This window comes from Microcebus murinus, chromosome 4, assembly GCF_040939455.1.
Source record: "Microcebus murinus isolate Inina chromosome 4, M.murinus_Inina_mat1.0, whole genome shotgun sequence".
NCBI lineage: Eukaryota > Metazoa > Chordata > Mammalia > Primates > Cheirogaleidae > Microcebus > Microcebus murinus.
This window is the reverse complement of record NC_134107.1, coordinates 102,058,660-102,071,166: the sequence shown is the minus strand read 5'-3', so window position 1 is coordinate 102,071,166 and position 12,507 is coordinate 102,058,660. Positions and strand designations below refer to the sequence as shown.

Sequence of the window (12,507 nt, the reverse complement as noted above, 5' to 3'; positions counted from 1 at the left end):
GCAATTCTATCTCTGAGCACCCCACTGACCCCTGATGCTAATATCTGTGAATGATACAACTCAAAGTTTGGTCTTCCAGTTTGGTCAGGGCTGGTGATGCTTTCATTCTAATTAATCTCACCTAAACTTTGGTGTGGATTATAAAACCCCATGGATTCTCTTGCACTTTCTCTATTCATTCTCAGCCAAGCCACAGGGCTCAATCACTTCACCCCTGGCCACTGAGAACCTCATGACCACCCACTATCTCTCGGCTCAGACTTCATCTGTGTCCTGCTTCAAGAGCATCTAGGATGTTGGATTCCATCCATACCACATGGAGGGTGGACCTTCCTTTGCCTCACCATCCTGCTTCTCTTCAATGACTTTAATGTCAGCACATACAGCTTGTTTTATGAGCAGCCTGTGGGGCTCTTGCCTTCAAGAGGCCTCACTGTGAAGCAGGGAGAGACCTCATGCCCTTGACATTCCCCTCAGGGTATCCCAGAGGCAGCACAGTAAAGGACTATCTGGACACACCTCTGATCATCTACCCACTCTGCCTCTGTATTCCTCTGTTTCCTCTTATTTCCTTCCTGTCTGAGCAGGACTTTCTTTAGGTAAAACTCTTATGTTCTAGTAAGTTTCTTAGGCCTAGATCCTGGTGTGTTAAAAGGGGTTAAAGAGAAATAGAAAATCCTTATTTCTCAGCCAAGGTCCATATTTCAGGACTATTATCTTCATGAAAATGCTGCCAGACTCAAAACCGATGGGTGTCTTCTTTGTTCCTGTCCTCTCTTTTTTTTCTCTCTCTCTCTTTTTCTAGCATGAGCCTCATGGTGAAACTTTTGGAGTAGAAAGCTTACTGAATGCATGAGTTAAGGAGGCAGTTTAAACACTTTAGTTTATTGTTTGCAAAATATTTTCCTGTTATGCTACAAAATGGTTCCTGTGAACTATAAAATCAATGTGTCTTGGTAGAATGGCAGAAGTTCTGGAAGGGTACAGAGACGATTGAGGAATTAAATGACTTTTGCTTAGTGTTAGTGTAGATCTGACCTAAGAGCTTAAATAAATAGCCTTTGTTTGCAATGGGTTGTAGGAAGCTGAGGAATCTAAAGAGATTTATAATAATACATAGAAAGGATTTTAAGGCTGTTCGACAGATACTAATATGTCTGAATATCCTTTCTTCTAGGAAAGGTAATGTAATTTTCTAGGATTACTTGATTTAGTTGGTACAGCCAAATTGGTACAGCAATGGACAAAAGATTGTCACCTTCCTCTTATTGTTCCTACAAAATCATTACTTACTTTCCCCAAAAAGATCATATGGTTCAAGCGGCCTAATGGGTACTGGCAGTGGTTGAAATGTAGGACAGTGGACTGATCTGGAAACAGGCTAACTTTCCATGCCAATTAGCATATGCAACTTAAGAGTCCACTATGTCCACAGTGTTTTCTGATTCTTCAAATGGCTTGCATAAGACATAGCGAAGTTTATTCGTCTTTCCAACAGTATGCAATAGGGCCTGCCTACTATGCCTCAGTTGTACATACTTAATGTACCCAATGTCAGATACTGCATCCATCCCTCTAGCTCTCTTCCTATTTATATCTACTCTCCATATCTTTCTATCATCTATCCATCCATGTTAGTACTGAAATACAGTGCTAGTGATGGTACTTGGTATCAGAATGTATTAGTAAAGTGTGTTTGAACAGACCTCAATCTAATCTAAGTTATTTCAGAATCATACAGAATCATTGATTGCCAGGGCCAAAAAGAACTTCTAATTATCTAAGTTAGGGTTACAGACATAGGATTTAGTGCTCCATAAACAACCTGAAATCGTATGTTAAGTTTTATGTATGTGTAAATTATTTGGAGGAAAGAGGTTATAGATTTTATGAAATTCTCAAAAAAATATATGATTCCCCAACACATTAAAAATCCCTGATTCAATCCCTTTGTTTTACACATGAGGAAGCCAAGGAAAACTGAGAAAGTGATTTCCACAAGTGCAAAAGCAAGTGGCTGCACCATTTTGACTAAATGGTGCTTCTTAAAATGCTCACAACAGAGCCCTGCTGACTGACTCCTGCTTACCTTTCCATCCTCATATCTTCCTTCTCTTTGCTTCACAGTCTATCATACTGTACATTTTTTGGTTCTCTCAATATGCTCATTGCCCCTCTGAGCCTTTGTGCCTGCAGCTCGTGCAGACATTCATTTTCAGGTTTGTGCACAGCCTGCTCCTGAGAATGTGTGTCTCTTTAAGATATGTTCCCTGGACATAGCCCTCGGCTCACCCTAGTCCCAGCCTTGCCTGGCACGGTGCCTAAAACGTATTAGGTATTTAATAACATGTCTTAAATGAATGATTGTCCCTGAAGTTGGAATCTAATAGGCAGAATTTGACTTGGAAATTAGGCCTGTCTAAATATTTCACTGGTCTTGCATTCTTCCTTTATGAGATTCCTACAGAAGCTGCTAGTCACATTAAAAAAAAATAACAAACGAGAATCAAAGGACCATTTATTACTGCAGCCAGAATTGGATTTCCAAATATGGAGGTTCTGGTTAATCTTGTTTGTAATAAATACCCAGTCTGGTTGGAAGGCCTCAGAGGGCCCCTTACTCCCCTCTAAGCTCCAAATCTGAATCTCCATATGTTAGCATCCCTTGTTTGGCTTCACGGTACAGGAGACTGACACAGTATTAGGAGTGCATATTCACACACGAGGAGGAAGACGAGCAGCTTCCTTGCCTGGAGGCCACATGCTCACGTGTGCTCTCGAATCCAGAGATTCCCCCTCAAATGTGTCTTCACCAGAATTCTGAAATTTGACCAATCGGATGAACCTTCTCTGTGGGATGAGGGGGCACAAGGAAGATTGTAGAGAGAAAAATGAAGTCTAAGCTCCATATTCCATGTTGCATATTCATGAAGACTGTCCTTGTATTATATAAGCTGAGAAAAGTGCAGGGTAGTGCCTGAGCCCTCTGAACTTCTAACACGTTTAAAAAAAAACTCCAGTAAACGTTTAATCTCTCACTTAAAAGGAGCGTCTCCTTTGCGTGGTGACCCTCACAGTTTCCTGGCAGCAGTGGGCCTGGGCCATCTCAGGGCGTCTCTCAGCGCCTGCTTCACCTTGTCGTTGCGGAGAGTGAAGATGAACGGGTTGAGGAGGGGTGTGACGATACAGCTCAGGACCGAGGCGCCTTTGTTGAGCAGCATGGACTGAGCCTCCGACATGCGGATGTAGAGGAAGATGGAGCTGCCGTAGACGATGACCACCACCGTGAGATGCGAGGCGCACGTGGAGAACGCTTTCCTTTGCTCGGCGGCTGTGGGGGCCCTGAGAACAGTGGCAAGAATGCAGACATAGGAAACTGAGGTCAGGGCCAGCGAGCCCAACAACACCGTCGTGGAGAGCACGAAAGCCACCAGCTCCAGCAGGCGGGTGTCCCCACAGGAGAGTCTCAGCAAGGGCCAACTGTCACAAAAGAAGTGGTCAATACCATTGGGGCCACAGAAAGGCAGGCTGGCCATGAGGATGGTGGGGCAAAGGACCCAGAGGAACCCAGCTAACCAGGAGGCCAGCACCAGCTGGGAACAGACAGGGCCGCTCATCAGAGTCTCATAGTGGAGTGGTCGGCAGATGGCCAAGTAACGATCCAGAGACATGACGGCTAGCAGGAAGAAGTCGGTGGTGCCTAGGAGGAAGTAGAGGTAGGACTGCAAGATGCAGCTGGCAAATGAGATGGCGTGATCCCCTGTGAGGAGGATGACAAGCATCTTGGGAACCACAACAGATACCAGCAACAGTTCCAGGAAGGACAGATTCCGCAGGAAGAAGTACATCTGTGTGTGCAGGCGTGGGTCCCTCCAGGTGAGCACAATAATTAGCAGGTTGCCTGTAGCTGTTATAACGTAGGTCGCCATTAGCCCCAGGAACATCAGGAACCGCAGGATGCTGCTACTGGGGAAACCCAGAAGGACAAACTCCGCTATCTGAGTCCAGTTTTCAGGGCTCATCTCCGGCCACCTGCAGGGGAAATGAAAGAGAGCTTTGTAACGGGTCTACAGCTACCAATCATCATTTAATCAATCAACAAAATCGTATCAAGTATACCTAACACTGTTGCTTACATTCTGAGAACATATTGATCTATATTTCTGCCTGCAAGTGACTTACAAAGACAGAAACAAATTATGATAGCAAGCAGTAAAGCAATAATAACATGGATGATATTGTACAGAATTATGTATTAGGAAATTTATACCATATGTAGCATCTCTTTTCTGGATACCCTTAAAGGTAGGTTTTATTGTTTTCATAGATAAGGAAAAGATGACTGAGGAAGGTAGTGACTCTTCTGATCAAATAGGGAGCAGGTGGTAGAGGCAGGATTTCACAACAAGCCTCTGTGAAGCCAACATATAGGCTACTTCCACTGTTTTATATACTAAGGCAGAAAACCACGTGGGTACTGTGGTCTTAGAGGGATCCAGAGGAGTAGAGAGATCGGAGGAGACCTTAGAGAATAAATGTACCATGAACAAAATGTTCATGGCATTAAGAACACTTATTAATATTTTAGTATTAGTGGTCCTTAATGTGTCCAGGCTTAACATAAAATAACAGAATTTAAAAATCTGGGCTTTCAGTACCTTTACAAATTTTATTTTCATTAATCAGCCAGAAAGCCAAATAGGATTGGACTGTGCAGAGCTCCAACAGTGTCTTAAAAAGCTTTTTCTTCTTTTCCCCCCACCCAGACTTCTGTAGGTTACAAGAAATCCCTCTCCCTAGTGGAACATTTACCAGCCTTCTCTCAGTCTCATCTCTCCCAACGTTCTAATGGCACAAGATGGGGAGAGGGGGAAGGAACGGTATCAAAGGAGATTGAATGTATTAACTTGCCTCTTCAATTTTTGCCTTCATTTGGAGATATGTTCATCTTGTCCTTGGAACTTTTTGCATTTTGTAAAATTCACCCATAAATTTTTTGAAGGATTGGGTTTCACTAGATGTCTTGGTTCCAGGATTCTTTTTGTGTTTTGTTTTTACATCCAGTACCAAATACTCAGAAGCACACATCGATCATGCCTATCAATTGGGGAAATGGAAAATATCCTAAGACAAAAAGAATAAAAATTACCATCAAGTTACTTTCTTTAATTGACAAAGCATAAAGTGCTGAGTGCTTTGACAAAATTTAATCCAGGATCATCTATTACTCGACGCTACTAGTGTTAATGATGAGGAGCACAGATACTTTCTCAATTCTGTCTGAAGCTACCTGAACAAAGAGCATCTACTGAAGCCAGGAATTCAGGCTTGAAGGGTGAAGGAGAGAGACACTCAGCACACGTTCTGTTTGTATCAATTTGGGCAGGAATAAATCCTGAGATTCAAGTAGCTAGCTAATAATAATGCCTCCTTCTGCTATTCTGGGGCCTATGTCTCTAAAATCAAAGAAATACCTTAATAAAATCCTTAAAATGATAATAGGGCACAATTTCAGGATAATATAATCATTTCAGGTAGGGAGAGTGTGCTATTGTGGCTATTTCCAAAGTATAAGGTAAATATTATTAAATGTAATTTATAAAGCCTAGCTGTCAAATACTCAATATCAGCTTCGGGCTACTGTTATAAAATACATACACTGAAGTGTGTTATTCAACATTTCTTTAATAGTTAAACTGAATAAGTACTGATCAGTTCTCAAATATCTTCATCAGTTGGCTCGTTATTTCTCATAACTCCAGGTAATAACAATATCATCCCTTATATCCCTGTTCAAAACTTTGTCATTTTGAATCTCAACATAATGTTGTGTGTGGCTTAGAGTCTAGAATAATTTGCTTAATGTCACACAGTTAGAAATTGTTTGTGTTATTGTTGGAAATTTTTTTTTTAGTGCAAAATTATACTTTTTGACAAGATGACAATCAGTAAAAGGAATTAGAGCTGTGAGGGGCACACACACACAGATTTTCATTTGATTGACTCAGTGACTTAATTTACACAGTTAGCTATTATTAGAGTCCACTTTGCAATTGAGCAAACTATAACACAACAGGTTTAAAAAAAACTCAGAGGTGGAATTGGGGTTCATATTTAAGCTTGTCTGACTCTGGTGTCTGACCATGGCACTAGTAAATATGACTATGAAACTTGAATCTGCCAGGGAAAAGAGGATATGGATTTGGAATGCCACAATATAATGATGCCTCACAGTAATACCAGCTAGAATTTACTGAGTAGTAACTATATGCCAGGGACTTTGCAATCATTTCATTGTTAAATCTCTCAGCAACCCTATAAGGCATTATTATTAGTTTCACCCTACAGGCAAGGATTAGGGTTAAGGGGATTAAGGATCCACATTAATGAGTAGTAGAGTTATTGATTATAATTTTAGGCAGTCTAAATTCAGAGCCTGAACTTTTAACTGCTAAACTGTAAGGTCTTATATGAGAGAGTTTGTGACAACAAATTTGATTTAATATCAACTTCCACTTCTTATCTTACTTCATCTGTTGACTAATGATAGAAATCTACACATAAATAGTAATTATTGTACTTTAAAGATTTGATATTGAAACAATGAAAACTCCTTCTAGGATGTGTGTTAGATTGAGCCTTATCCAAGGGACTTTTAGCTCCTCCTCCAGAGCAATGGAAGGCAGAGGTTATGGCCATGAACACCACGCCCCATTCCTAGAAGATGGACTCCCTTCCCTGAACCTTGCCCTTCAAGTTCTATCACAGGATATGCTGCATTCATATCATGTAGAAAGTAAAGCATTCTGCTTGGATACAAAGATGCAATATTAATCATACTTTATTTCTAACCACTAACTAGTTATAGATATAGAATCACATTCAAGTACCTACCTAGTTAATCAAAGTAATCCCTCGTGGTATCATACATTTTGCTTGTTGTTCCAACTCTGATGGAATCACACAAACCACCCCATCTCCCTTCTGGAAGATGGGACCTCCTGCCAGGCTTATCATAAACCTGCATTTCTCAGACCCTTTCTCAAAGCCTTCCTCCACATGGACCATATGGTCTTGCAAATTTCTCCTTGCCTGACTGATGCGTGTATTTAGGCTGCCTAAATACACCTTTCATGCCTTCCTTGGCCAAATCCTTCCTATCCTATTGACAACAGCATTGCTTGATTTGTTTTTATTTCTTTCCACTTTTTAGATATATTCCTGGCATTTTGATGTTAGAATGAATTTCACATCTTATTAATGAAGGCTAAATCTAGACTTTTTGAGTTTTTCCTGAGAGCATAGAAAACCTATATCATAATCACCTAGTTTCTTTAAAATTCTGATTTCTAGGCTCTACCTGTAAAAATGCCATCGTTCTCTAGGGTTAGGGACCAAGAATACACATTTTTAACAATTTCTCTGAGTTATTCTTATTTATCCAGAAGTTTGAGAAATATTGGTCTTGGGGATAAAGAAGAGTGTTGAGCAGGTTTGAGTGTGATTAGGGTAAAGGTGTAAGTGAGAGGTAAGTTGGAGATTGAATATAGAAGAGCCCAGGTACTGGAGGCTGAGTTTTCTAAACTAAAAACATCGCTAATTTTCTAAAGTTATAGAACTAACTTTATAGGTGAACCACAGCAGCAATAAATCCAGGCTTCTGAATTCTTAAAACACTCTAGATGGCTATCTTCTGCTCTAACATGTGAATAGGCATGCAGAGATTATTCTTTTCAAGTGTGGGCTGGCTAAGTACCACCATAAAATGAGATTGAACACTTGCTATGTGCCAGGAATTCTACTATTGGACATATAAAGTTGAATAAGCTGTTGGGAGCCCATAGTGTACTAAGGGTTAGAAACATGTAATGCAAGGGATAAATCCCATTGGAACTCAATTAAGTCCATGATAAAAGTAAAATCAAAGTCTTATAGGGGAAGAAAAAGGGAAGGTACATATTTTGTTTGGGGACAGCATGAAACACTTCATAAAGGTAGTAACTGAACATTTAAGGATAAATTTTTCCAGATCAAGAAGAAATGAGAGTCTTTTAGGTTTAAAGTAACCAAATACAAAAAATATTGAGTTTCTTCAATATGAAAATGAGATTAAGATTATCAAGCTACTGCTTAAAATGCACTTGTTGTCATTATATAAGTATATGCTGTTTTAAGGAAGAGAGTATACTATTTGCTGAATGAAAAAATGATTTAAACCTGATGAGCTTAAGGGCTTATAGGAATAGAAACTGAGCTGGCCCCAGACAGAAAAAATTTAAACTTTCTCTTTAGATCTTTCCTATCTCTGCTAGTAATACCATAATATACCTATTATATAACATTCTTGCTTTTGAGTAATTGTCAAATAATCTTATCAATATGTTAAAGAGAGATGTGAATATTTTGAGATATTTGCTTCTTATATAGAAATATTTTAAGTCTTAAAGGCTTTAAGATAAAATGACTAACAGTATAATTGTGGAATTAAAAACAAATCCTTGAAATTGTTTATTTTGAGTAGGGTACTTTGTCTTGTGTTCTATCAAATATAATAGGTTATCAGTTTCTCCTATGCAAGTAAAACTTGATCTTCACATGAAACTTCGGTGAGTACTTAAGATAAAGTTTTCTAAAAACTGGAGGCTTTATAGATACTTCAGCCCCTAATAAAAGATAAAGTTGTTAGGCTAATTTTCTGGGTACTCAAAACATGAAAATCAGAACTTCTCATAATGCAATATTGTACTTTGTGGGCTCAAATGTTGGTCTATCTCAATAGACCAATAGCTGAACTCAATAGCTGAGTATACTAATGGAGGGTTCCCATTCCTATCATCTATCAGTAAACAGATATTTTATAGCTGCAATGAGATGTGCCATATTTTTCAATACTCCAAATCTATATGTCATAAAGTACTTACAAACAAAACTCCTTAATTCCAAAGAGTCCAGTTCTAAATAAAGAATAAGAATAACTTTGGGGTATACAAAAATGCCTTAGAGAGGAGTCTGGTGTAAGTTGATCCTTGTACTTATTCCAATGCTGAATTTCTTAGGCTTCTTCCCCTGGCCAGTTTGAAGGATGTGCACTCAGAGGACCTATATGGCTCCTGTCTATGGTCAGTGGAACACACTGAAAGCTTCTTGCATCAACAGGTTTTATGCTTCAAGTAACACCAAGCAAAACTCCTTTATAGTGTTGTAAGAGAATTTAATATAACTTTGCATCATTATTTCTTTACACAGTTAATTAAAATTTACTTTAACTTGTTTGAATGAAAAGTCCCCATTGAGAACAACTTTGACACAAGTTCACTAAAAATAAACAGTGTAATTAGTCCTTTGAGGCTATAGGGGGTGAGAAGTTTGAGATTTGTCATGGGTGGGAAGTATACTTTTTCAAACAAAAGATAGGGCTATTAATGAGTACAAGGGTGGAGAAAAATTTGTTATTGCATTCAAATTTTGGGAAAGTCTCTCAAATTAGGTAGTGACTTGGTGAAGTCTTGAGTATTTTGACCATGTAATGAAATTATAAAAATTAAATATCTACATATAATCAGCCCTAGTAACAAAACCCACCCTATTTTCAGTGAGCATGGGACATTGAGTCACATACCAGTTCTGGTATATAATACTTACATGAACTGAGGTAAGTTACTTAGACTCTCTGAGCTTCAGTTTTCTCATCTATAAAATGGGTTTTACAGGACTTTCAAGACAAAGAGTTGCATACAATTTGCACTTAGGTGATCAACAGAAATTAGAAAAACCATTTGACTCCTGCTCATCATCACGTAGAACAAATGAAAATTCTCTTCTCATTTATATAGATTATATTTAAGCATTCACTTTCCAAATTCTCTGCCTACTCCACCCACCCCCACTGACAAATGTTGAACTGTAGGGCACTAAAACCACACTGTGAACTGTTATGAGCCTGCACTTTTCTAGGTATGTTTCTATTGAAACATTCTGCACACTCTGGAGCATGAAATAAATTGCATATAGCATTGGCTTAACCAAGATTCAGTAAAATATAAAGAATACATTTTAAAGCTTATTGATGATTGTCCAAAGTTGGTTGGAATTGGGAAATGTAAAGTCATGTCAAACTGTGTATTTGGAATTTTTAGTTTTGGTAAATTATGTTTTTTCCCCCTCTCCTTGAAAATGAGAAGTTATTTTATGCATCCCTTAGGGGTTCATATGCTAAAGATATTATGGTTTAAAATATTCAATAGATAAGTAACAATAATCCAAATTATCTGTCAGGAGAAAAATTTTTAATTGTTCTATGATTCCTAAATCTTGCCTCCTTAAATAACATATAATGGTGAGTTCAATAAAAACTATTCATTTATAATATGGAAGAAGAGGGTTAGTGAGGGAACAGCCTTGTATGTCACCAAAGTATTGAATACTGGGGTGGGCACTGTTGATGAGCTCTTTCCACCTTTACTCTACCTTCCCTGGTGGATCACCTCTATAGAAAACTTGGAGTTTCAGTCTAAAATCTGTTTTCTATGCAAACCGGTTGATTTTGTAAGCTCTTATTTCCCTATCATCCTTCTTGCTTAAAATTCCTAAAATCTTTTCTGTTTTCTTCACTGAAAACAATTAGGGCTCCTAACTGATACAAATCTTAATTAGGATGGACTTCTGGGAACTATGGCAAATAATTACCTCATCCAGAGGATATTTTGGTGTCCTACATGGTCCCAAAGACTTCCCTCATAGTAACAGATCAAGAAGCAAAAAAATGCGTCCAAAATGGATTGTTCAGTATTATTCTGATATCTGTATTCATCCAGAGAAAGAATGCCCTATGTGACAATATTTCTTAGAACGAAGATGGACTATCGGTCTGGGGGGAGGTTGGTATCATTGCTAACTTTTTAAAAAAGGAAATGCATTTATTTTTATTTTATTTTAACATGTTTACTTAATTTGGTTTAATCCATATTAATGGATTAGGGAAAACTGAAATGTCTATTGATTAACTGAGTTAACTTAAAACTACTCTTCAGCATTAAATTATTCTATGGGAGGTTGCCCACATTAAGAATATATGTTGAAGTATGTAACCTTCTATATCCTTTTCTGGAATTTGATTATTCTCCTACTAATTTATGCACTGTTTAGATGCTCTTGTACAGTGCTTATCTTTTCTCCTTTGCCATAAAAATTTACCTTTGTTATATGAGTAAGGTATATAAAAAGGGTAGATTTTTGATTGTGCCATAACACTTCTAGAATTACTTATATCTTAAAAAAAATCAAAGGTTAGCCTAAATAAGTATCAGATTGGTAAATTTTCAGGCAGCTTTAAAAATGAAGAAAAAAGTTGAATGTCAACAAGATGGCAGAAAAAGAGATTCCAGCCCTCATATTCCAATAGAAACCAATTTTGGCAACCATCCATGGATGAGAACACCTTTGTGGGAGCCAAATAATCTATTTGAGAGTTACCAGAACCACAGTGCAATAACAAAATCCAAGAGTTACATATAGAGGAAGGTAAGAAGGAAAGTATCTCTTTATCCATGTCACCCCTCCCCCATAGTGACACAACTCAGTGCCAACAGAGGCCCTCTCAGTTTGTGACTTTTCCCATGGGAGAAAGTGAGAGTGAAGTGAAAGTGCACCTGGCTTCCCCAGCCTTGCAGGATGCCACCAACAGGCCCACTTCAGTCTCACCCGACCCAGAACACTGAAGGGATTAACATGGGTGAATTATCTAGGAGCAGCAAGGAGCAAGGAGAAGAGGTAGGGGCTCACATAAACCAGAGTGTGGAGCTCCACAGCTTGCCTTGGATCCTGCCAACTGGCTCATAGAGTCCACCAAGATGCTGACCTACAAACCTCACCTGTGGACCCCCAAACCAGGCAATAATCATCTCCAATGCCTTATGCACCTCCCAGCCCCCATGATGTGCATAGCATGCCATACATCCCTGGGCATTGCCTGCACAAGCTCTAAGCAGCACACAGATCTCAACAGCAGGAGTGAATTTTAGCAGCTGCCTCAGCTCTGATGGTTTGAGAGAAAGCTCACATCTTGAATACTTTAAGGCACTTCCCTAGGGAGGCTTTCAGCACCACACCTGGGTTTTGTGGGATTGAGAGACTCCTTCCTCCTTAAAAGGAAACAAGAGGAGTAGAACAGGTGTATCCATAGAAAAAGTATGAGCAAATCTCATAATCTCTAGCCAGGCTCACTGGTAAGATCTTTCTTTCTCAAGGTCAGTAAGTAAAGACTGAAGGAGGTGACAGCTTCTACAAAGGTGAAGATGGCAATGCAAAGCTTCTAGTAACATGCATAATCAAGGAAATATCTACACCAAAAAGAACAAAATAAACCTCCAGTAGCTACACCCTAAGACATGGAAATCTACAAATTGCCTAAAAGAGAATTCAAAATAATCATCTTAATGAACTCAGTGAGCTACCAAAAAAACCCCAAAAACCATATAGACAACTAAGCAATATCAGGGAAAGAATACA

General features: G+C 38.8%; 1 protein-coding gene across 1 annotated transcript; it reads right to left on the bottom strand.

Moving 5' to 3' along the window:
• Positions 1 to 3,053: 3,053 nt before the first annotated feature.
• OR6T1 (olfactory receptor family 6 subfamily T member 1) lies at positions 3,054 to 4,022 on the bottom strand. Its single transcript, XM_012789833.3, has one exon. The coding sequence runs from the start codon at positions 4,020 to 4,022 to the stop codon at positions 3,072 to 3,074; it is 951 nt and encodes a 316-aa protein (XP_012645287.2). The 3' UTR covers positions 3,054 to 3,071.
• Positions 4,023 to 12,507: the final 8,485 nt, after the last annotated feature.